This window comes from Lycorma delicatula, chromosome 9, assembly GCF_047948215.1.
Source record: "Lycorma delicatula isolate Av1 chromosome 9, ASM4794821v1, whole genome shotgun sequence".
Lineage (NCBI taxonomy): Eukaryota > Metazoa > Arthropoda > Insecta > Hemiptera > Fulgoridae > Lycorma > Lycorma delicatula.
In genome coordinates, this window is record NC_134463.1 from 11489293 (window position 1) to 11514958 (window position 25666).

At 27.5% G+C, this 25666-nt stretch overlaps 2 protein-coding genes across 4 annotated transcripts in view; one reads left to right on the top strand and one right to left on the bottom strand.

The window, feature by feature from the left end:
* Window positions 1-8979, bottom strand: part of LOC142330586 (T-complex protein 1 subunit beta-like) — a 63123-nt gene extending 54144 nt beyond the window's left edge. The window contains exons 1-3 of the mRNA XM_075375974.1: window positions 8637-8979; window positions 5083-5235; window positions 1976-2090 (exon numbers count right to left, since the gene is read on the bottom strand). Coding sequence (XP_075232089.1) covers window positions 1976-2090; window positions 5083-5235; window positions 8637-8846 — 478 coding nt within the window. The 5' untranslated portion in view covers window positions 8847-8979. The remainder of the gene's footprint in view (window positions 1-1975; window positions 2091-5082; window positions 5236-8636) is intronic.
* The window catches only part of LOC142330585 (uncharacterized), a 56068-nt gene that overhangs the window by 4780 nt on the left and 25622 nt on the right, over window positions 1-25666 (top strand). For 2 of the 3 annotated variants that reach the window (XM_075375971.1, XM_075375970.1), the window contains exons 3-5: window positions 7821-7890; window positions 19019-19169; window positions 25069-25148. In XM_075375971.1, coding sequence (XP_075232086.1) covers window positions 7821-7890; window positions 19019-19169; window positions 25069-25148 — 301 coding nt within the window. Of the gene's footprint in view, window positions 1-7820; window positions 7891-19018; window positions 19170-20367; window positions 20520-25068; window positions 25149-25666 lie in introns of those variants that run through there. The other variant, XM_075375972.1, reaches the window with a different exon arrangement.

The following is a 25666-nucleotide window of genomic DNA, read 5'->3' on the forward strand; positions in this document are numbered from 1 at the left end:
TAATTATTGATTTGCCATTAAAAGTGGGACTCCGTAATATAGATTACTGGCATTCAAAACAGAAAAGAACTCTCATAATTTTAACATCAACAAAAATAATTTATGGAGTCATTAATTTTTTTTTTTATATATATATATGATTGTACATAATTGTAAATGTTAGAGTTTCTTAATTTTAAGATTTACAAAAATTAATTATTTTTGTTAATAAAATTTGTAATCTTGTTTTAAATCGCTGCCCTCCTCGAGAGAGAGAGGTATCATTTCTGCTAATCTGGAAGATTCCAAGTTTGAATCTTGGTCAGTTATGGCACTTTTCACATGTTATTGATTTCATATACATAAGTTAGAAACTTATATGGTGAATTAGTAATCTTTAAAAAAAAAATTGCATCAGTTTGATAAGCCATTTCTATTCAACAATGATACTTAATAAATATAGATTCAAATTTTACACTTTTTATTTAAAAATATAGAAGAATTACATCATATCATTTACTTGATACCATCATTTTCCAAGATTTAAAATCAATTTATAGTTCATATAGATTTATAGATCAAATTTATAGATCACAGAATTAGATAACACTCTTACCTTTACTTTTTTATGTTCAAAACGTTTTCAGGCCTAAGCATCTTCAGTGATATTTTTTAATAAGTCTTCATCTGTTTACATTTACACATTAAGTTTTATCTTTTTAGTTTTATTTTGTAAAAATTGTCATTAATAAAATTTAAAAACATTTTAAAAACTCTGAACAAATATTTGTTCAGTCAAGAGCTCTTGACTTCTGAATTTTAAAATGTGTTTAAATTTTATTAATGATAGTTTTTATGAAATAAAAGTAAAAAGATTAAATTTAATATGTAAATGTAAACAAATGAAGAATTATTAAAAAAAAAAATCGCTGAAGATGGGCTTAGGCCCAAAAATGTTTTGAACATAAAAAAGTAAAGGTAAGAGTGTTCTCTAATTCTGAACTTTGCAGAGGGTGAAAAGATATTATATTATTATTATTATATATATAAACAGAAATAACATAATATTTTTAGAAACAGTAAAAAAATTTATCCTAAATACACCATGACAAGACTCATTGGTAATTAGGATTCCTCAGAAAATAATGGTTGCCAGGAATCAATATGATTAAGACATGATCTGTCAGACCTACCAAATTTTTACAATACAGTAAAAAATTTTAAATCAAGAGGGTCCATAAAATAAAATAATAGTTAGGGAAACGTATGTTTTGAGACAATTACACTCAATTGAACAAGGGAATGATCAGCTATTTTTATGTCAGGACACACCTTAAGCGTAGGGGTACAATACTGCTGAGGGCCAATGAGTGAAGTGTGCGCAGTAACATTCACAGCATAAGATTGAAAAGTATATCACAAGTGTATTTCATTTCACAATATGAGTGACAGTGTTCTTTGGTTAAATCTGAGAATTTTTTTTGTGACTTCATTGTGAAGAGAGGGATTAAGGTTATTAATTATTTTTAAAAGCTAGTTTTCTTTTGTAAATGGTAAAAGTAAATTTATCTTTATATGAAATTATTGACTTTATAACTACTTTGTAAATTCTGTGTTTTCATTACTTAATATAAATTTCACAGTAGAATCAGAAATATTGTTTGTGACATAACTTATTTGTTTTGCAAATAAGATACTAAAGAGTAAATAAATTGTATATTTATAAGAATTTTAATGTCTGTAATCTCTCAATACCCTTTTTCCAACTAATAATACATGAATATTGTTTGATTATAGGCTAATTCTCTATAATGTGTAAATTAAAAGTAAAATGAAAATATGATTTAAATGTCATGAGCACATGATATAAATAAACTTAAAGGTATATATGATAAGGTTATTGTGTGCTACAAATCTTCATATTTTAAAAACACAGTGTATGAAGAAGAAATAATAAACATTCTTAAAATTTAATATTTTTTTTTAAAATTCATACCTGGTTTTAAGCTATCATCATCATTGCCACCTTCAAGTCCTAGGAAAGAAGATCTCTTTTGTCGTATTTCTTTTTTAATTCGTGTAGTTGAGTCTAATAATCTTCTGAGCGAACTCTAAAAGAAAAAAAATAATCAAGTGATGTAGAAACTAGCGCGTTTATTAATCTTAGATATAAAAATGTTGTGAAAAGACCTAAAAAGTACATTGCAGTAAGATTTCACTAGCTCTGTACTATCTCAGGTTATTTTGTGTTCAGTCCTGAATATAAAATGGTATGGATAAAAGACAACCAAAATCATCATCTAGTTACACCATTTGCCTAAACTGGTTACAGTACGTAATCAAAAAGTAAAGAAATGAAGAGTGGAGTTTTAATTTGGCTAGCTCAGGAAAAGATACTTGTATTTAATAGTTAATAGCAACAGCAGTAGAAAAGGGAGAAAAAAAATTTGTACCACATTTTTAATAAATCAACTTATCAGCAGTTTAATTCCTTTAACCGAGAAGATTCATTTTAAGTTAACAGATCAGACTATCAAATGAAAAAATATATATAATGTTCGACTTTTTCAGTGTTCTAAGCCAAATAATGTGTATTTAAATTCAATATGTACAGTAACAGTTAGAACACCCTGAGAGAAATATCACTCAATTCAAACCATGATACATTACTCACTATATGATTTATATAAAATTATTTTCAGTTGATATAATCACATGAGTTCCAAACAATTGTTCAATAACCAGCCATTGTTTGTAAAAATGGGTTTTTGAAGTAGATTACTAGCTATTTAGACTTCTAAATTTCGGCGTAACAGTACAAGGTGAAAAAATAAAGATGATACGATTTGCTGATGATATAGTAATTCTAGCTGAGAGTAAAAAGGATTTAGAAGAAACAATGAACAGCATGGATGAAGTCCTACGCATGAACTACCGCATGAAAATAAACAAGAACAAAACAAAAGTAATGAAATGTAGTAGAAATAATGAAGATGGACCACTGAATGTGAAAGTAGGAGGAGAAAAGATTATGGAGGTAGAAGAATTTTGTTATTTAGTAAATTTTGGAAGCAAAATTACTAAAGATGGACGAAGAAGGAGCGATATAAAATGCCGAAAAGCGTAGATGAAACGAGCCTTCAGTTAGAAATATAATTTTTTACATCTAAAATTAATTTAAATACAGTGCTATAGCAGAAAGTTAAAAATCAGATGGGTGGGTAAAGTGACAAATGAAGAGGTGTTGTGGCAAATCGATGAAGAAAGAAGCATTTGTAATATAGTTAAAAAAAGGAAATATAGTTAAAAGAAGAGACAGACTTATAGGCCACTTACTAAGGCATCTTGGAATAGTTGCTTTAATATTGGAGGGACAGGTAAAAGGAAAAAATTGTGCAGGCAGGCAACATTTGGAATATGTAAAACAAATTGTTAGGGATGTATGATGAAGGGGGTATACCGAAATGAAACGACTAGCACTAGATAGGGAATCTTGAAGAGCTGCATCAAACCAGTCAAATGACTGAAGACAAGAAAAAAACTATCTACTGTTGCAAATAACTATATCAAATTACTTTTATTGGATACTTATTTAACAGAGTATACTGAAATCAAATTTTCTCCATCAAAATTATATCAGTTATTGTAATTTAGAAAGAGAGTAGATAAATGGATATCTTAAAAGCAATAAAAGAAAATCAAATAATAAATTCAATCATAGTTTTGTCATTAAGAAAAAAACTGGTTTTACAAGTCAAACCTTGATAATTTGGACCTTCTTAACTCAAAAATCTGAACCATTAATTTTATAATTTTTACTTCCCTTCCCCTTCATAAAGTAAAATCTCTTCAAGCAGAAAAATAATAAATAGCAAACAAGAATTTTTTGGGGATGTAACTTAATTTCATCTAAATATCAATAGGATAGGTAAATTATTGATAAAATGCAAAGAAGTGCTTTATAATGTCTGCAGTTTACTATATTTTTCTTTGTTTCATTAGTTGCTATAAATATTTTATTCTGATTGGTACATAATAATAATTATATAGGTAATATCAGGAATCAATAAATGTATTCTCTATGGATAATAAAAGAAACTTCTCAGGATCTGGTTGTACGGATCAAAAGTAACCATGGTAAAACCTTGATCAATAAATTGTGGATAAAGAGGGTTCCTATAATTTGTGCATGGACAAAGAGGCCACTGCTTCAAAAAAATCTGGCAAAGAAGAAATTGCGGGTATTAGTTTTAACTCATTTCTGCTCAATGAAAGTGCATCAGTAATTGCTTTTATCATGTAAGTTTTTTTACAATAAGTGATATGATTTACCCCTCATTTCGATCTCTATAACTTATGTATAGTACAATAAAAAATTACTGGATTTAATTCAGTTAATTTAAATTCTTGTGCAGTATGGTTCATTTAATTTCTTTCTCTATTCATACCCTTTAAAACTTATTACAATATTGTATTCATTTATAACATTATTTTGTATTTTTTTACAATACTCCAGTTTTTTCATTCTTCAGTAAAAGAGCAATAATAACCCTCAACATCTAAGTGTAGAAATATTCATACAATTAAGTTTTAATGTAAAGTAGAGACTGCACATGCGTTTATTTTATATAAGTTTATCTTATTACAAATTAGGTCTATGTAACAAAACTGGGTCACTATATATTGTAATCATCACAAAGTTGAAATTTTAATGATTAAAAAAAAATTATTTCTACTTTACTTTGGGTTACGAGTAAACTGCCTGACTAAATTCAAAATAAAAATGAGTGAGAAAAATATAAAAAATTATTAAAATCAATGTATGACCACCACTTCAAAAACACTTACCAAAAGGTATTTTTTCTTAATTATAAGTATTATAATCTCAAACCTTGGTGCTTTATATTAGTTTTAATAAAAAATAGAATAGATCAATTAAAAAACGTAAACCCTTAACAAGAATTAAACCCAAAACCATGTAATCTAGAAGCCAGAATGTAAACCACTCTACATTAAGTTCACAACCAATTATTACTACTTGTAAATATTGATTTCATTACATCTTAATTACCAAATTTTGTACAAAAAATATGAAGTACTCACAGGTTTATTAGTTGGAGCAACTGTTTCATCATCATCACTTAATTCAGATGGAGGTGGTGGTGGGGGTTTTTCTTTGGGTGGTTCTAATATTGAAGGACTTAATGGAAATATTATTTCACCATCTTCTTCGTTATGGGTATTTAACTGTGGTAACTGAAAATAAAAATATATATACATACACATAAAAAAATATATTTAAAAAAGATATTAAATGTAAAAATCAGTAAGCATTTTACTTAATTGTAGTAAGAAGAAGATCCATGAATTTGTAAAATATATATGATAATACTCTAACCTAATTAAGTTAGAGAAAAAAAGTAAATTACTTCAGTCATATATTTTATTAATGAATTAAAATGAAATCTTTTGCAATACATCCTTTATAATAAATTTCAAAGTTTACTTATTATGTTTAAAATCTTTGTTGATATTTAATGTGAAATAAAGAAAATTGCTTAATTAAATGTTTACAGTAACTAATTTCGAATTTAACAAATCTACTTTCCAGCACACAAATTCATATGCTACTAACACAAGTTTTAAAGTGTGTTTCAGATTTAGATTACTGAATCTCCCGTTATAAAGTTTCTATAGTGCAGATACACTTAACCTTCAAATGTAGTTGATGTAAAACCTTAACTCCCAATTACATTAGAAAAATTCTATCTTAAGACACTTTGTTCATCACATTAAACAAAATATTTAATATTAATTTTTTTGTAAAGTTTCCAAATTTCATATTTTGAAGTTTGTTATATTTTGTCAATTCAATGACAATATATCTGAAAAAACAGTTTTTTAAAATTAAGCAAGGAGATTTTTTTTTTTAAGATAAAAACAAATTTTAATAACCTAAAATAAAAAAATAATACTGTAATAGTCACTGATTATTATATTTGCATTGGAAAGTCTAATTGCAAGCAGCAATCACACTAACTAAAAATTCTGATTTTTAAAACTATGATTAATATTGTTACACAGTACACTTTTTATGATAAAAAACACTAATTAGATAAAAACCTGTTACGATAAGAGTATTAAATACATATTATTTATTATTAAAAAAAAATTTAATGGGTAGTAGAAAAATAATATTTTGTATCTAATATATATATAAATAGTGTAGGTGTAATGATAAAATAACTAAAAAATAAAATAATGGGCTATGGAATATGAAATTCTACACAATTGTTTTTTTAAAATCAGTTCAGGATTGTTTTATTTTACGTTATGTATTAAAACAATTTTTTAAATAAGCAGGGTTCTAAAGAATTAGTGTATTTCATTCAGTGCATTTAAAATAGTTTTTTTTATTTTATAATTATTCTTTTTTTTTTAATAATACGCTATTTGTTTTTGTTTATCTTCCTTATCTGTATTCATAAGAGAAGTAGATGACCAGTTGCTAATGAATGATCTCTTCATCACCAATTTATGATATTAGTAACTCATCAATATTGATGTATTCAATACATGCATTTTCAATTAAAACCTTTAAGTAGTTCTGAGGTACTAGAAAATATATATATATATATATATATATATATATATATATATATATTCTGAGGCACTGTTGGCAATATAGTAATACAATCTTCATTCTGAAATGATCTTTTAAGAAGGTGAAAATACAAGGTGTATTTTTAAAGTAAGTTCCATTTTCAAAACAGTAAAAAACAAAACTGAAAAATATGAATAGGCTTTACTATTTACACACAAAAACTACATTTATTTATTACTTTTTCTAAGTAGCTGATTTCAATTTCAACACATTTTTCATGCGCTTAACTAACTAGCTTCTTTATTTCTTCTTCAAGAAACTCTGCTGTCTGTGAATTAAATCATGCAGTAATGCCATTTATCAATTCGTCATCATCATCAAATATCTGTGATGCAAGCCACTGCTGTTCAAGGTGAAAAAAATGGAAGTAATAACTGGGAGCTAACTTACAGCTATAGGGCGAATAATTTAAGATTTTTCAACAAAATTTTTCTAATCGCCTCACCACTTGATTTGTTGTATGTGGCCAGGCATCATCATGCAAAAACTAAATCCCATGGGTTAACATTCCACATCGTTAGTTTTTTATAGCTCTTCTAACATTTTTTAACGTTTCACAATATGTATTAGCATTCACAGTAGTTCCACAACTACTAAATTTGACAAGCAAGACACCCTTTTAGTTAAAAGGGGTTTTCAGTTAAAACTTCATAAATCAAATATCATAAAACATCAGAGAAAATTGTGAAGGCCGGTTTTCTCAAATTCTTTCATCAGTTTTTGATTTAATCAAATCATCTGTTATCACTGACCAGCTGCTAAATTCTTCATTTCACCATCCACCTTTTTACAATAAACAGTCTCACTGTCTTACTTTAGTGTCATAATATTCAGCCCATAATGTCACAAATTTTCCTGTGAATTTCAGCTGCAGAATTGTTTTTAAAAAAATCTGATTACTCCTTGTACCTCATACTTTACAGGATCACAAATAGTATCACTCATTCATTATACATGGATGAATAAAAACATCTAATAAAATTACTAAACTATTGTTGTTAACAGCTGACTGTCGATTGAAATAACAGAGCTGTGCAAGCACCATCTATTTATATAGTGTACACAGGCAGCAAATTCAAATCAGACCTTACTTTAAAGACTGAATTTGAATAAGTTACGCAATGATTTTGTGTTCATGTGAAATGCATCTTTAATTTTTAATGCTTGACAATTTCAGGTACACCATCCACTGTCAATTAAATCCATCCTGGTCAAGAGGTTGAATTTTATACAAGTTTTATTAGGTGGTAAGAACAATCTCACCTATTATTCTGAATGTTTTTCAACATGGGAGAAGCAACTACAGACAATGACCTCAATCTTTTATTACTATAACTTCTAAATACAAAAATTAAAAAATGCCAGGACTGTAAAAATAAAACATATATTTGTATAAATGTAAATGTTCTTACCAACTAAATTCAGAAACAAAGCTAATATAATTACGGAAGCAAAAGAAAAAAAATTATGTTGAAGTCATACAAAATCTTCTATAAATGACCCCATGGACTGATTTGTTGCTTCTTACTATGTTTTAATATTAGTGGCATGTTTTAATGTTAGTGGCATAAACTTAACAGCACATGATCTTTTTTCAATAAGTATTATACAGAACTTTTTGATAGTGTGACAAAAACAGAAACTGTACACTGTGCTGAACAAATTAGTTGGAGTACGAACCTCTAGAAATAAAAATACTCTTAATCTTTAGAATTCAGTTTTCCTCAGAAGAGTAATCTTTAAACTAAATTCACAAAGTGTTTATTGATATAAAAGGCTACTGAACCAAGTCTCGGAATGAAAATGCACAATAATTCCTAAAAGCTATAAAGTTCCCTTTTAGAAATTAAAGTTATACTCAGAACTATGATTCTTTTGACTAGATAAGATTAAGTAGATTATTTTTTTTTTTATTACTTTAAATTAGAGAGTAAAAGACTTATAAGTGAAGACTAAATGATTTAAATAAATTATAAATAATTATAAGATATACCTTGCAAGGATTATCTAAATAGAAGTTTGGTCGATCATTTATAACTGGAAGTGCATTAATATTATTACTATTATTAATTTGACTCTTATTATCTTGAACTATTTCGGATTTATTTACAATGACAGAATCTTGTTGATTGAAATCTATAATGTTATTTATCATGATTGGATTACACTTATCAGTATCATTATATATTTCATTTTTTTTCATTTAAAACACTATCTGTTTTCAAGCAATCACTTTTCTTAATATTATTATTTTCTTTTCTAATTAATGATTCTTGTGCAAGAACTGTAGATTCCTCGTTATTTTGATGAAACATTGGCATTTCTTTTTCCATTTTCTGAAAAAATTCAGAAAAATAATCAAGTTATCTTCTTTCTATAATATATCAAATAAAAATTTTAAGCAAAATATATTTAAATAATCTAAATATCTACACAAATCTGGGTATATTAATACCCAGATTACAAGGTAGGCATCCAGGCTTTTTTAGAAAAAAAAGCCAAAAATATTGACCAGTTTGATAAATTTTTAACAGATCACAACCCTCAAGATAAAATTGAACTAAACTTCTTTAGGTTCATTAGATAAGTAGATCCTATATTAATAACCAAATATATGGTTAACAAAAACACTTAATTTTTTTTCCTACAATCCAGTTATCCATATCATTTGTTATTCTTACCGTGAAAAATTTATTACAATTATTTTCTGATTATACTGTTCAATTTTTCTTTCCTCAGGAAAAAACAATTAAAGGAACAACTGATTTTGTTCATTTACTGGTAAAAAAATACATGACACAAAGTGTTCAAAATAGGTCTGTGATGAAGAAAATAATTTCAAACATACTTTTTTTATTAATAATTAAAATTGGGGCATGTAATTTTTTTTTTTACTACTGTCAAAAAGTTTACCTTAATTAGGTTGTTTTTAGCCATATAATTTGAATAAGTAAATAATCGATAAAAAAACATTAAATACATTTAATCAATAAAAAAATATTTACATTTAAAAATTTATTTTTCAAAGCTCTGGATAGCAGATTATTTATCCCAGGGACAAGTGGTCCCAAAAGTCTGAACATTATCATAAAACTTTTGATTAACTTGGATTTTACCAATTCAATATTATTTTGATAGGATAAATTTATATAAAATTGACAATTGTGTTATGTATAATTAAAAATATACCAACTGATATTTTTAATAAAATTATTTATGCTGAAACCTTTCCCCTAAGACAATTTATTGTAGTCACTTCAAACAGAATCAAATATTATTTGAAATATTTTTGAGAGTATTTTCAATTAATAAGAAATAATAACACAGAGTTTAATAGAAAATCACTGGAAAAATAAGAAATTTAGATAAACTCAAAGTAAAATAATCACTCATTAAAAAATCTACAGCAGAATATATAAACAACAATAATTTTAATACAGTCCATTTGGAAAGTTGCTGTGCAGTATGTTTTAGAATTATGTTGTGCATTCTGTTCTTTCGATTAATTAAGTGCCCTTTGGGTTCGTTGGGCATAGCTCAGTAATAAACTAAGACATCAGTTGTTGAGCTGTGACTGAATGAGCTTCATTGCGTTTCATGTTTCCTATAATTTTGATTTCTTTTCTTTTAATTTGTCTTACTACCATACAAGAGGTTGTTAATACTTTACTGAAAAAAATCCAAATTTTAGATTTTTATTTACCACTATAAGTTTAGTTAAATGGTTTTTAAATGTGAAAATAAAACAAACAATGTAAACCATCTGATTTTTATTGAATTTTGTTGTAGTCATTTATAGCGGATTTTATATATATTTATGAGTATTAACTAACTACTGGATGTTCTTAAAAAAATTTTTAATACATTTTTGTTGTAAAAATTTAAAACAGTTACCAGTTTACCAGTAGGTATGGATGCCATTATTCTAAAAAATAGTATGCTAGTATTCTAAAAAGAAAAAAATCTAATTTTGTGAATAAAGATTATATGATTACTTGTGTATATATGTTTTAATGATATAATGTTTTAATAGAAATAAGATATACATCTCTTGATGAGGTATACTCCTAATCATTTGTTATATTATAAATATATTTCATGTCTAATGTACATATACATGTAATATAGTGTGAGTGTGTGTTTTTTTTAATGATGATACTGATTGATAACCTTGACTAAATTAAGCTTGCTTTATTGTGACACTTGCTTGTAATTTATTTGATTAAATAGTATTATATTGCATTTAAAATTCCTATTTATTTTTTATGTAAAATTTAGTGTAAATACCATATCTTAAATGTGATAATAAATTTTACAGTAAAATGTTTATTAGCAAAATATTTAGATGTTCTTTAAAAGTGAACATATGATTAATATTGGTGTGTGTTGGGGGGGGGGGGTAAGCGCACGCACATGTATGTTTATTGGGTTATGACTTTTATGTTTTCTTTGTTGTTTAATAGTAGCAACAGTTTCAGTCCCTTTCCCTTTCATAATTACATTGAATATTGTTTCAGTTCCTTTTATAATTACATTGAATTAAAACTGTTTAAAAAACTGTCTTCCAAATTGAAAAATTTCTCTTACCTTTGCATCAGAAAGGTTACAACTTGGGCTTTCATTCTGAAGGTTTTTGATTTAATTCCTGGTCAGGCATGGTATTTTTTCTCATGCTACAAAATGTTCATATTTCCTGTGCACAAGGTTATGTGTAATAATTTTATACAATTCTGGATGATCAATCTATTAAGAAATAATGAAAATTTTTGCAAGAATTTTTATCTACTGGCTTTATACAGATTATGTTTAAATTATACAGATCTATGTTAAATAATTTATATTATGAGAATGAAAAGTTGCAGTTCCAAACATTTTTTCTGGATATAAAAAAAAATTTCAAACTTGTCTTCTGAATGGCTAAAATAAATGAGAAAAAAAAATTATTTCTGATTTTTATTAAGAACTATTATTTTTCAAATAATAATATGTATGTAATCAAGAACAGTGCAAGTGAGAAATTGTAATGATGTATCCTTAACAGATAAGATTGTTATCATTGATTCCCAATCTGAGCCAGCAGTGTCAAGATTGTTTTCACCTAATAGAACAGAACATTTTCAATATATTTTTTTTCTCTCTTGAATTTTTTTTGTACCCCTATTACATTTTATAACATATGAAAAAACATGTGTTCCAGCAGCATTACCAATTTGTAAGCTTCAAGATATTTGTGAGTTTAGAGAGAGCGTCAAGATTTATTTTGTGAAATTTTGGTTTTTTATTGTCAAAAACAAGATCAACTTATCTATGTATCACTCAGCAGCCTTTGGTAGAGTTATTCTTCTTTGTAACAAAAAGTTATTTTATTTCTCTTGTAACTCACTTTCAATTGTTTTGAAGTCTATAAAGAAAATATTTATTTTATTATTTTGTTTTTTTAATGGAAAATAGAGCAAGTTATAGGACCATACATTTACAAATTATATAAAATCAATTACATATTTTTTTCTAAAATCTGTCAAAAACTATAACACATAAATTATGAGAGGAATGTAAATTACACAAGTAAATTTAGAGTATACTCCTGGAAAGGGACAGATAACTACTGTATAAATAGTAGTAGAGATGAACTTATAGTTGTTCTCTTATTTTCACGTCAGTATGTAAGTGTTCAACATATGATTACTTTTTTTAATAGAAAAACTGTTTTTTTTTATTGTACTCTAAATAAAATAAGTTAAAGGATTAATTTTGATATGTATAAAATGTTAGCTTTAATTTTTGTTAGTGATTTATTTTTTATAATTCACTTTCTCTTACAATTTCTTGTTAATTAAATTAGAATACTTATTGATATATAAAACAAAAAATCATCTTTTGCTAAGAAAAGGGATAAAGCCAATAATCAAAATTCCAGGAAATATTTTGGATAAAAATTTTGATAAATAAAATTTTTTGATAAATTGTATAGAGTTCAGTTTTTGTTTTTATAATTGTTTTTAGTTATGCATCATAAGAAATAAAAATGGTAAAAATAAAATTTTATAAAAGTAAAATGAATTCCTTCTCAAGATTTGACAGAATAATTTGTTTTTTCATAAGGATTATTTTAGAAAGAATGATTTTAATTTTTTTTATAATTTTTAAACATAAATTAAAATTAAAAATTCAAAAAGATGGCCTAAGAACTAGAAGATATCTCTTAGTCACAGAGTTCTGTTTTATTACTTACAGTTATTAGTGCTAATAATGAATTAAACAAACCACAAACTTTGTTTGAATTATAGAAAAAGATTATATTTGTTGTAAACTTACATATAAATAAATTATTATATTTGTTCAAATATTAAATGTTGTACAATATTAAATATTAATTATACAGTTGAATAAAAAATATATATATTTTTTTAAATTGCTAGGCTAAAAACATTTATTAAAATTATTAGTACAACATTATTGAAATTGTTAAAAATTAATTTTTCTTGCATTTTTTGTCATAGGTAGTTAATGATAAAAGAGTTATTTAAGAATTTAAACTTTTCTAAAAACAAACCAAATCAAATCAAATTTTATATTAGTTTTTAATAATTTCTATCAAAACAGTTGTAGTCTTCTTTGTAATCATCTTTAGAGACTAAAGACATTTGACTCTGGAGACCGATAATGTTTTGAATTAAAAATGTTCTATTATAAAATTTGGTTCAGTTATCCATTAAAAGGTTTATATTTTAAATACCTGATTAACTTTGATGTAATTTTATATACATTTTTTTCACTCCTTTGATTCAGAGCAACTAATGGACTAGATCTAATTTTTAATGGAAATTATTAATACAATATAAATTTAACTTGTTTATTGAGCATATGGTTTTACTTTTGGTAATTAATCACTGAATATGACTCTAATTTCCCTTTTATATGTGTATTGTTTTACTTATTAAGATTCTCAGGTGTAGGGATGAGGTAACCTTATCACCCAGTGTAAACAGTCTGCTGAGTGACTCCTGGGTTAAGGAGACTTCCTCTCTCAATTGCCAATGGCCTCCAATAGGGCGTAAGAGTGGATAGAAAGTCAGGGCAGTTTCTTGTCCTTGGGATGAGAAATCATTCCTAAAGGCAGATGAACCATCGAAGATGGTTCATGGCTTGAGAATATGGAAGGCAGTGGGATAGCACCACATTAAAGATCCCTTGGGATTTTCTAGAAGAGGCATGTCAGTGGCGCTTGATGAATAAATATTCCAGAGGTAAAATATCTCAATCAGACCTGTGGGAGAGGAATTCATTCAAGCATGGTTGTACTGAACAGAGGGAAAGATAATGGAACCATTGAGAAGGAAAGCTAAATGCGAATTGGAACTTGGAATGTTCACACTCTTATACTGGCAGGGAAATTGGAAAGTGTAAAGCAAGAGATAAAGAAAAATAGTTAGAACTTTCTTAGTATATTTATGTAAGATGGGGTAGTGAAGGAGTTTGAAAGTGGAGAATATCAGTGTTATTCTGGAGAGGAGAAGAGTGGAAATCTGGGAGTTGCATTTGTAGTTAGGAAAACTTTGAAGAATAAAATTAAGTAATTAAGGTGGATTATATAAACAGTATAATCATGAGAAAGTAGTACTTCTATGTCAAAAGAAGCTTTCAATAGAAAGAGAAAGTTGTTGTGTCGTTTGATAAACATCTGAGAAAAAGACTTGTTAAATGTTTTATATGGAGTGTAACACTACGTGGGGCTAGACATGGACTTGCAAGGAAGGTGAGAAAAGATTAGAAGCTTTTGGAATGTGAGTTTGGAGGAGTATGGAAAAGATAAAGTGAAAAGACAGAATTAGTAATGATGAGGTGTTAGAGAGGGTAGATCACTAATGCAGACATTGAGAGATAAAAAAGGAATTGGTTTGGGACATGTGTTAAGGAAGAACTGTTTGTTGTCTTAGAGGGTACAATGACTAATAAGAAAGGAAGAGTTAGAGAAAGACAGAAGCTGCTTGATGATATTAAGGTAGAAAGAAATTAAGTTCATATAAAAAATTTAACAGAAAGTAGAAAAGAATGGAAATCCAGTGCTATGTAAGGACCTGCTAATTAGTAGAACATTGATGATGATGATGATGAATTAAGATTTATTTAAAATGAGTTTTATTAATTTTATTTATTGTAATATATGGCAATCTTCTTCAAGAGTCAATAGACTAACATACAAATATTTTTTTATAAGTGCAATAACCTGTATTTGTTTTGGCAAAAGTAAATTAATTGATAGCAGCAGAGTTTTTATTTAAGTTAATAAATTTAGTATTATCAAGAGGTTACAAATGTAATTTATGTACAATTTACTTATGTGTATAATATTATTTTAAAATGAAGTTTATTTTAAGTACGGCCATTTTGAAAATATCTTAGATCATCAGTTGTAATCTTCATGTTACTATGTATTATTTATTCAGCATTCTTATTTATTAGAAAAAAATCACATCTAAGTTGCTGTAAAATTAGCTATTTTATGTATATTAACATTATTTATTGCATGAAATGCATGATTAAGTTATAGATTTTTGCATGTTTTGTATTTTATATTAACAACTATTATTTTTTGTTTTACAGTGTAAAATCTAATATATTTTATATTACCAACTGATTTATAATGAAAAATATATGGGGTATTATTTTCATATACATTTTGATTTAGTTTGAAAATTATTAAAAGTTAGGATAGTTAAGAGTATTTTGGTAAAATAAAATTGAATAATTTTTTTTTATTGAGATTAAACAATCTCTTTTTAATTTAATATTTTATTCTATTTAATTGTATAAGAAGATTGGTTACACATATTTTTTTAAAAATTATTAGTTTATATTTTTGATTTTTTTTTAGCCTTATCCTAAAAAATTCTGTTTGCTTATTCAGGTGTTAAAAAGAAAATTTTCAGTATTGTAGAAACAATAATAGAAACTCTGAAATAACAGACTCTTTTTGAAAATACAGTGCATTGGGAAAGTGTACTGGAATTATGGAAGTGGAATGATGAATCTTTCTTAATTATTACTTTTTTATTATTACTATTTTTGTTTCATTTTTACAATAACTGAAATAGTTTATAAAAAGTTTTGAAAATGACCTCCTTCAATACTGCATTCAATACTGCACATATTTCACTTTATTTCAAACACTTTAACCAGCTGATGTACTGAAATGGCTTGTATGTATGCCATTACTGTGGCTTTTTGTTCCTCAATCATACATGGTCTGTTGTGATACACTGCTTGTTTCACTGTCTGTCATAGAAAGTAATCTGGGGGAGTCAGATCATGCAGGCCACAAACCCCCTCAAAATGATTCGTTCACCAATATTAGCTGTGTGTACTGTGGGGCCATCTTCTAGGAATCGGCCATGATTGATTTCCACTTTAATTGACAATGAAGTTTGTTAAAACAGTACATTAACGATCACTATTAACGGAATTTTCAAAAAAGATTGGACTCACAATGCATGCTCTACTTACATTGACCCAGATTCCAGGTTTTGCTTCATGTAAAGATTGTTGTGCAATTCATGGGGGTTAATTGTCGACCACAGTTATGTATTTTGTGAATTAATATATCCTCCCCAGATGAAATCACGCTTCATTTGTAAAAAACGTAATGTTGAGAACAGAATTTTAATCAATAAAATGTTTAAACCGTTGACAATAATTTAGTCTTTTGGCATGATCTGTAGGTTTCAGTTCTTGATCACACATTACTTTATAGGGGAAAAATTTCAGTTCTTTTCTTACAGCTTTACATGCAGTACCAAGTCCAATGTTTTGCTGCTGTGCTAACTTACACATTGACTTTGATGGACTTTCTACCATAACATCCAAAATATCAAGTAGCTTTTGTTTTTTTAGTTTAAGTGGTCTTCCACTTAAATCAGCATCTTCAACAGAGCCTGTTGCCCTAAATTTTTTGATAAGAGTTCGAATTGCATTGCAGTGAGGAACAGGAATATTTGGAAAGTTTTCAGAAAACTTGTGCTTCACTAAATCAGTATTTGCCAATTATGAAAGACATGTTCAGTGACAAAAATGTGTTCCTCTACTGAAAGAACCATTATGTTTCTTACAATTATTGATCCAGGATTGTAATTATCAATTTTAAAATTGACAAATTATTTTAAGTAATTCTCTACCTTATTTAACATAAACAATTTTTTTCTTATTTAAATTTTTGAAATCAAGTCTAATATACTTATTTTTAAACATGTTATTACTTATTAATTAAGGCCACCCCAGATGAAGACGATTTTGACTAATATAGACTTATTTTATATGCCATTCTTTTGATTTCATCTTTGATTAGTTTAACAAGATAAAATGTTGATATTTTTTATACTGTTTATACAGTTACTTTCCATCTTTGTATTATAGTTGCTTGTATTGTAGTCCTTACCATAATACAGTGTTTTCTGGGTGACGGTGCTAGCACAATTGATAAAGTGAAAGTGATTTCATTCATTGCATTTGAATATCATCAATTGTGATGCTTTTATTTTTATTTCATTTTGTTATTTCTATTTTTATCCTTTAACTATTTCTATTTTTTTCCTTTTATTTGTGTACTGTTTTATTAGTCTATATACCTGTTTTGTAGTTAGTTTAATATTTTACTGTTATCCGTGAAGGGGCCCTTTACACTCTTCTCAGACTTGGTTGAAGTTTTAAATTCTAAATCCTCAACGTTTATATATATATATATATATATATATAAGAGGTCTGTAAATAAAGTAATGAGACTGGTTCAGAAAAACTTTTTATTTACAATCCAATTATACATGAACTCTATCACCTTTGAAATAGTTCCCTTGGAAAGCCGCGAAATGCTTCAAATAGTTTTTCCCACTCTTCATAGCAGTCAAATGCTATGAAGAACTCAGAAACCAGAATATCCTTCAGATGGTCGGTTAAATTTTTTCTATGTTTTCTACGTTCCAAAATGGTCTCCTTTGAGGTGTCTTTTTAAAGTCGGGAACAGGAAAAAGTCGCAGGGACTCAAGTCAGCTGAATAAGGTAGTTGAGAAACTACAGGACAGTTTTTCTTTGCGAAAAACTCATTAATTAAGAGTGCAGTGTGACAAGGTGCATTGTTATGATGCTGCAGCATCAGTCTTTGATGGCTGGTCTCACATGGTTAACTCTTTCACAGTCTTTAAAGAATTTCTCGGTAAACATATTGATTTACACTCTGTCCTGTAGGCAAAATCTCCTCATGGACAATGCCATTACTGTAGAAGAAACAAATTAGCGTGGTTTTGATTTGTTCATTTTTGTTTTTTTTGGACTTTGTGAGTTTGAAGTGTGCCACTTCTTGCTTTGGCATTTTGTTTCTGTGTCATACTCAAATATCCAAGATTCATCACCGGTAATAACATTTTTTTAGAAAATTAGGATCAGTTTCAATTCGCCCTAAAAGTTTGCGGCACACTTCCACCCTGTTTTTCTGTTCAACAGTGAGGTATTAGAGACCAATTTTGCACACTCTTTTCATGTCCAATTTGTTTGTCAAAATTTAATGGACTGTAGTATGGTTCAAATTCAATTGTTCTGCAATCATTCTGACAGTTAATCACTGGTGCACCGTATCAAGTCTCTGATTTGCTCAACATTGTTATCACTTTTTGACGTTAACAGTCTTTCAGAGCGTGGATTGTCTGCAACTGATTCCCGACCATCTGAAAATGCTTTTAACAACCTAAAAACTTGGGCTTATGACAGAACGTCATCTCCACATATCCTTTTCAATTTTTAAAAGTATTAAAAATATTACTACCTAATATAACCATACTAATATAACCATATAGTTGTTCATATAACCATATGCTTACTAGTAACTTTACAGTGCTGCCACTTTTCGCTGCTAAAAAAACTAGTCTCATTACTTTATTTACAGACCTCATGTATGCATATATATATGTTAGATTCCTTCTGTGATATTAGTTTTAAGTAAGTTTTTGAGATGTTAGTTGTGATACTATTTTCAAGTGTTTTTGATTTTAATGTCATTTTATGATATCTTTGTTCTGAGCAATTAAAATGCAAAAGCACATTTTTCACCTCAAAAAAGTCATAGTGTATACAGTCTTATTTTTTACCTGTTAATTATGATTAAAATTTGTATTGTATGCACATTTAATTTAATTGTGAAGCTCAGACATAATAACTTGTTCTAAACTTTGTCGTTAAAAATGAAACGATACAGTTTAGAACTGTGTGAAAATGAAATTATGTTATAATATACATATTTAGAAGTTTATTGTTTTCATTTTGTAAAACACTATTTACAAATTATTTAAATAAAATTGATTTGATTAAAAGGAGTTTTATTTTTATTTTCAGATGTTCTGAACATGAATATGTTTGGTATACCATTAATTGGAGCAGATATTTGTGGTTTTCAAAAAATGCTACAGTTGCACTTTGTCAGAGATGGTATCAACTTGGTGCATTTTATCCCTTCTCATGTACTCATAATTCTGATGATTGTGTTGTAAGTATACCTTAGTTGATATATTGAGTGTTTAATTAATTAAATACTTTGTAATTGGTATTATAGAATTAAAAATAACTTTATATTTAGTTCTAAAAAACTATTTATATTTAGTTCTTTTACCTAACCTGGTAAAATTATTTCAAGTTAATTACTTTTATCTGCTCATAATTTGTTGATTTCAGTAGAGTTAATATCTTTATATTGTTCGTGCTTTTATGATCCTATTACTACACATCTTTGTACTATTTTTACTTATTTTTTTATTTTATGTATAACATATATCCATTTCAATAGTCGTTCTACTTTCTTTGTATATTATCTGAGACTTTGTATTTTGTCTTCTTTGTTGTGTTAATGCTTATATATCTGTATTGCATACATGCACAAACATGAATATATAAATTTATATATTTCAATATACAGAGTGTTCAAAAGAAACCCCATCACGTAGTTTAGTTTATAAATAATATTTTATTGACAAACACTTAATAATTTACAGAAGGTGTTAAAAATGATGACCATCCACTTTTATGCACTCGTCAACATGCTTGACATGTTCCCAGCTATTCGTTTTAGCAGTACCCTGTCTATTTTCTGGATGGCATCGGTAATGTTTGTCTTCAATTCCTGCAGGGTGTGTGGATTGCTCCTATAAACAATTTCTATTAAGAAACTCCACAGAAAAAGGTCTGGACTTGTTAGATCAGGGGATCTATGTTGCTACAATCCTTTAGAAATGATTCTTCCACCAAAAACATTCTGTAGTATCATAGTAGAGTGAGTTGTATGACAGCAAGTGTGCTATCCTGTTGCAACCAGCAGTTACACTCATCCTCTTGCATAAGGCTATGAACTGTTGGATAATTTCTAGGTAGACAGCAGCATCCGCAGCTTTTTAAAAAAAAAAATAATAATATTATTTGTTGTCTTGAAACTGCACACTGTATTCTATTTTATATGGGGAGATTCAAAGAAATGTACGGGTTTTCAGTACCCTAGATCTAGTAGTTCTGATAATTAACATATCTACCAAGGTGAAATCACACTTTATCTGTGAAAAACACTCGATCTAAAATACCAATTTTACATCTAATGAAGTTCTTGAATCGTTGACAGTAGTGAACCCTTTTAACATAATCAGCATTAGTTAGCTCATGGAAAACCTTCATTCAATGTTTTTTCTGTACTTTATCAGGCACAGGATCCAGCACCATTAGGAAAAGATGTAGTAATTGATTCAGCTCGTAAAGCATTAACAATTCGTTATCGACTTCTTCCATATTTATATTCATTATTTTGGCAAGCTCATATTAAAGGAGATAATGTTGCTCGACCTTTGTTTTTTGAGTAGGTATTTTCATTTATCTTGCTATTTGATTTTATTTGAACTTTATAGTGTGATCCCTTCAATCCTGCAGAGATATTTTTATAAACTGGGAAAAATATTTTAATCTCTAAAAATGTTAGCGACATTAATTTTCCATATTGATAAAACATTCATTGTCTTGTGATAAACTCAATGAAAGTATTCACTTTTATCAATATAAATTTGTTTTTAATTTTTTTTTTAATATTTCTGTGAAATTTTTGTATTATTTTCTGTTTTTCTCTTTCAGTGACTATCCCCCATGTCCTCTGTCCATAAACTTCACTGTTTGATGAATCTTTCATCAATCATGCTCCCAATATCACATCTGTCTAGTTTTTACATTTCTGTATCTATCCGTTTGACTCTTGGTCAAACGTAGTTTTCTGTAATCCTCAAATTGTAACTATTTTTTTAAGGTAATCTTTCTTTTTTCATTTCCTTAACATCCCTAAACCATCATAACTTAGTTTAACTAAGTTAGACCACTAACTTTCATAAGTTAGTGGTCAGCAGCGTTAGAGAAACCCAACTTTTTATTTTTATAGTGTCTAAAATTCTCAAGAAATCTGGCTTTAAAAGATGTATTAATTTTACCTATATATATGTGATCACAATCATTACATTTTATTTTATAAATTTCACATAAATTGTATAAATTATATGAATCTTATGATTGTTTTTTAAAATATTTTATTATATGGTTATTTGTTTTATATGCAGATTTATATTTATCATTATCATAAGCTTTAGTTATACTTTTAAATGCTATCAGTATATGAATATTTTAAACACGTTATAAATTTTCTGCGTATTATTTATTGGTTTTAGAACTGTTGTACTATTAATTTTTGAAATTTGTTTTTTATGTATATTATCAATTAATAAGTCACTATATCCATTATGAATAACAATTTGTTTTTATTATTTATTTCTATGTTTCAAATTTATTTATCTTTAACATTTGTTAGTCATTTAAACAAAGCTATTGTACTACAATCCTAAAAGAAAAAAACTTGTTTTTTGACACCAATTTTGTGCTTTACATTGAATATCTTTAACTACTGGAATTACAGTTCTAAAACCTGTTTTATCTTATTTCCCTGCTCAAATTATATTAGAAATCACCAACTTTACTCCTTCATTTCGTTCCCAAAAATTACAGTAGGGCTTCTTTTTATTAGAAGAGTTGAAATTCAGATAAAATCTTTTGCTAGCCATAACTCAATAACAAAGCATTTCAATACCAGTCTGCCACTTTATATGAACATTTTTCATAATTTTCACAAGTAGAACATGTCCAGAAAGTTTCTCTGTTTCTTCATAGAACATCCTTTTATATGTATATTCTTTATATACAGTGCATTTAAAAAGTAACTGTACATCTGCTCTGCTGTAGTACAACAATACCTTACAGTAGTTGTTGAAAATTGTTCCCATGATCATCCAGAAATATTGGTATGTGTGTTTTCTTGTTGTCAAAAGTTCATGCGGTATGTTCTTGGTGAAGTCATGAATAACAGTTTAAAATTCCTGGGAGTCTGAGGGTTTCCTTGATAAACATTACTTTTTGTATAAACCCAGAAGTAAAAATCTGGTGGGCTTAAGTCCAGAGAATGAGGTGACCGCAAGTTCTTAGAAGGGATTTAATCTCCAAAACAAAAATTTCTTGCAGTAACTTCATAGAATGCTGAGGCGTATGCGTATTTGCACTGTAACTCAAGGTCATGAGCCTGACTGATTTGCAGAACCGAAGTTGTGTGCTGCACACAACACAGTATCGACAAACAACCTTTGCAGTAGAAATTACACTCGGCACACAGAATATAATTCCTGAACATATAATTGTGTTTGTACGGGCATATAGTTACTTTATAAACCCGTTTACAAATGTTATAGCACTTCTTGTACGTGCATTTCCAGAAAATTTATTATAGTATATCTTGTGGAAATGCATAGAATGAATTCAAGATAGTATTCTAGAACTTAATCAATAGTGAATGAGTTAATTGCATAATTTGGTTATGATAATTTTCAGATAACTGTCAAGTTTGTTTGTGATGGTTTTCGAGAACATTAATAATTTTTTGTTACAGTAATTCATTATGTTACCATAACTGGTACGCTCTCATACTTGGTGTATTCATATCCTGTTCTTTTCATTTGAATTTACTGGTGGTTTTATTTACAGGTTGGCTCCTGTCACATTACCTTACAAAAATATTTACCGAAAGGATTTATTTGCACATTGATTTTTTTGCACAAAATGTAAAAAAATTGCAGAAATATCCATTTTTTCTCCTATTTCCTTTGATAATTAAATTTTCATTTTAAAGAAAAATTCGAGAGAAAAAATTTTTTTAATAAATTTTACACACTGTTAAGACTTAGGGTTATTTAAATTACTCATTTAATTTTTAAATACTCATATTCACTTTTTGTTACTCCTGTTTAATTGTTGAACTTTAATTTTTATTTAATACTAGCAGTTCCAGCAATGCTTCGCTATTACTAGATTTGAGTAATATATATCTAATATATATATATGTAGATTAAATGAACACAATTGAAAATTTGATAAAATATTAAAAAACCGAAAATTATGGAACTTCACAAAATTTATCCTTTTCCCATTTCCCTCATCCCCATTCACCCTTTCCTGTTTCTGTTTTTTTATTTTTCCCCATTTTACCTTTATCCCTTTTTCCTTTTCCCTTTTTCCATTATACCCTCTTCACATTTTTCCTGCACATAAATCAGTCCAGTAGTTTTTTAGTTTACAGTGGACACACATACAAACATTGCCTTTTATATATGTAGAATAAGAAAGTCTGTTTGATCGCAAAGTTTAATCGCAATCAGATGAATAATATAAGAACAAATATGGGACAAACAAACATTTATTTTTATATGTATACTTACAGACCTGGCAATGCTTCACTATTGCTAGATTTGAGTGTATATATAGATTAAATGAACGCAATTAAAAGTTTGATAAAACAAAAAACTGAGCATTACGGAATTCACAAAATTTAACCTTTCAACTTATCCTTTTTTTTCCTGTGCGTAATTTTATCCAGTAGTTTTTTAGTGAATAGTGGACATAGATATGAACATTGCCTTTTATATATATATATATATATATATATATACATAGAAGAAGAAAGTCTTTGTATATTTGTTTGTTGTTTCATAAATATCTCGACACTGGTGCCAATTTTTCTTTTCACGTAAGTAATATATTCTGAATATGAGCCATATCAGTCCATAAATACAATTTTCCTAAATATCTTAACCCCAGTGCCACCTAGTAGGTTCCAACTAATTTGGAAACGTTTGCGAGCGTGCACACAACAACTCGCCAAAGTTTCATCACAGATGAATGGTATAGGAATGCATCATACGGGACAGACAAACAAACTTACAAATATTAATTTATATATATATTTATATATAGGAAAATATAGGACTTGTAAATTTAAAAATCTTTGACTTTGACCAAATTCACTTGGTTCTTTACACTTCACTCAGCTCCTTTCAGATGCACTTGGCTCCTGACAAATCAACAGCTCCACTGACATTATATAAACAAGCTCTTCACTACAACAGTGTCCAGTTCGACACTAGTTCATTTCCAGTTCAAAAATTCAGTTATTTCACTTACAGAAATATTTACAATTACAATGAAACAGTTATAATTAATGTTATATTTCAATAATATTCCATCAATTAATGTTTTATGTATATAAATAATATTTCAATCGCAATAAAATATTTATAATAAGAAATCAAGACTTAAATTATTAAAGAAATCAGCGCCAACTTTTAACACACACAATATCGTCAGTTGCAAATCAAAAAATACATTATTATTGATGTAAAAATAGCAATAACTATCAAAATAATGAAAAAAAGACAATTTTTTTTTGAGTACTTATACGTAAGACCTTCAGATTTTGCCTCGAAGAACTTTTTGTTATAATAAAAGAACACACCAAATTTCAACAAAATTGGTGTTGCATTTTTTGCACAATAATTTAGCAATCCAGGTTTAAATAAAATGTGATTTTTCCAAATTGTCTAGAGCCTGAAATAAAGTCTCTAGATACTTTAAAATTTAATCATTTATGTGTTTTTTTTAAAGAAGCATCTTTATAAATACTTTTAAGCTGTGCTTTTTAAAATCAATGTTTTAGGTAAAAATTTGTGAAGATATTCAATTTGTTTAAAAGTAAAAAAAGTTGCAGCTATGTTTGAAAAATTCCCAAGGCCATTTTTAAAATTTGGAAAAATGATGATGCATACTTGTGGAGTGATGAACACACTTCCTGATTCTTCAAAACTTTAACAACACATTGTGCATTATTTATAAAATGCCCTTCTTCTTTTTCTCAGACCAATTAACGTTGCTTGATATTAATAATCAGCTTTAAATTTAATTATTCAGTTTTATCTATTTGAAAAAACTACTTACGTATTGATTCTAAAATTAAATATAAAAACTGATTAATTTTTTGTTTCTTTTTACAGTCAAAAAAATAAAATAGTGGCAGCTGATGAAAAAGGTGAAGCCAATGGAATTCTGTATTGGGATGATGGTGAATCAATAGGTAAGTGTGTTGATTTATTTTAGTTATTTGACTTTTTTTTGTTACTAAAACTACATAGTATGTGGGTATTACCCGTTTTTTAATTTCCTTTTTTCTTTGGCCTCTGAGAATTGTTTGAATTATTTACACAAATAAGATATTCCATTAGTATAGAAAAGTATTAAATAATGGTTACAATTTTTTTTACTGTAACGAGTTCTTAATGTTTATGAGTAAAAATTCAGTGAATTATAATTATAAATCGATAAAAAATCAGTAGTGATTCAGTAAATCAGGAACAATTATTTCTTTCCCGATAAAATATTACATTTTTTTCAAATACTTGAATACTGTCCATTTTTCACTGCTTCTTGCAGTGATCTTGGTTATATCACATTGCAAGTGTGTTTTCATCATTATAATAAAAATGAACTAGATGTTTGTTCTCTTCATCGAGTTTAATAAGCAAGCCAGATTTCTACTCGTTTCAAAATTTGTACCGGTTGAATTTATTGCATATAACATCTCACCTTTATAGG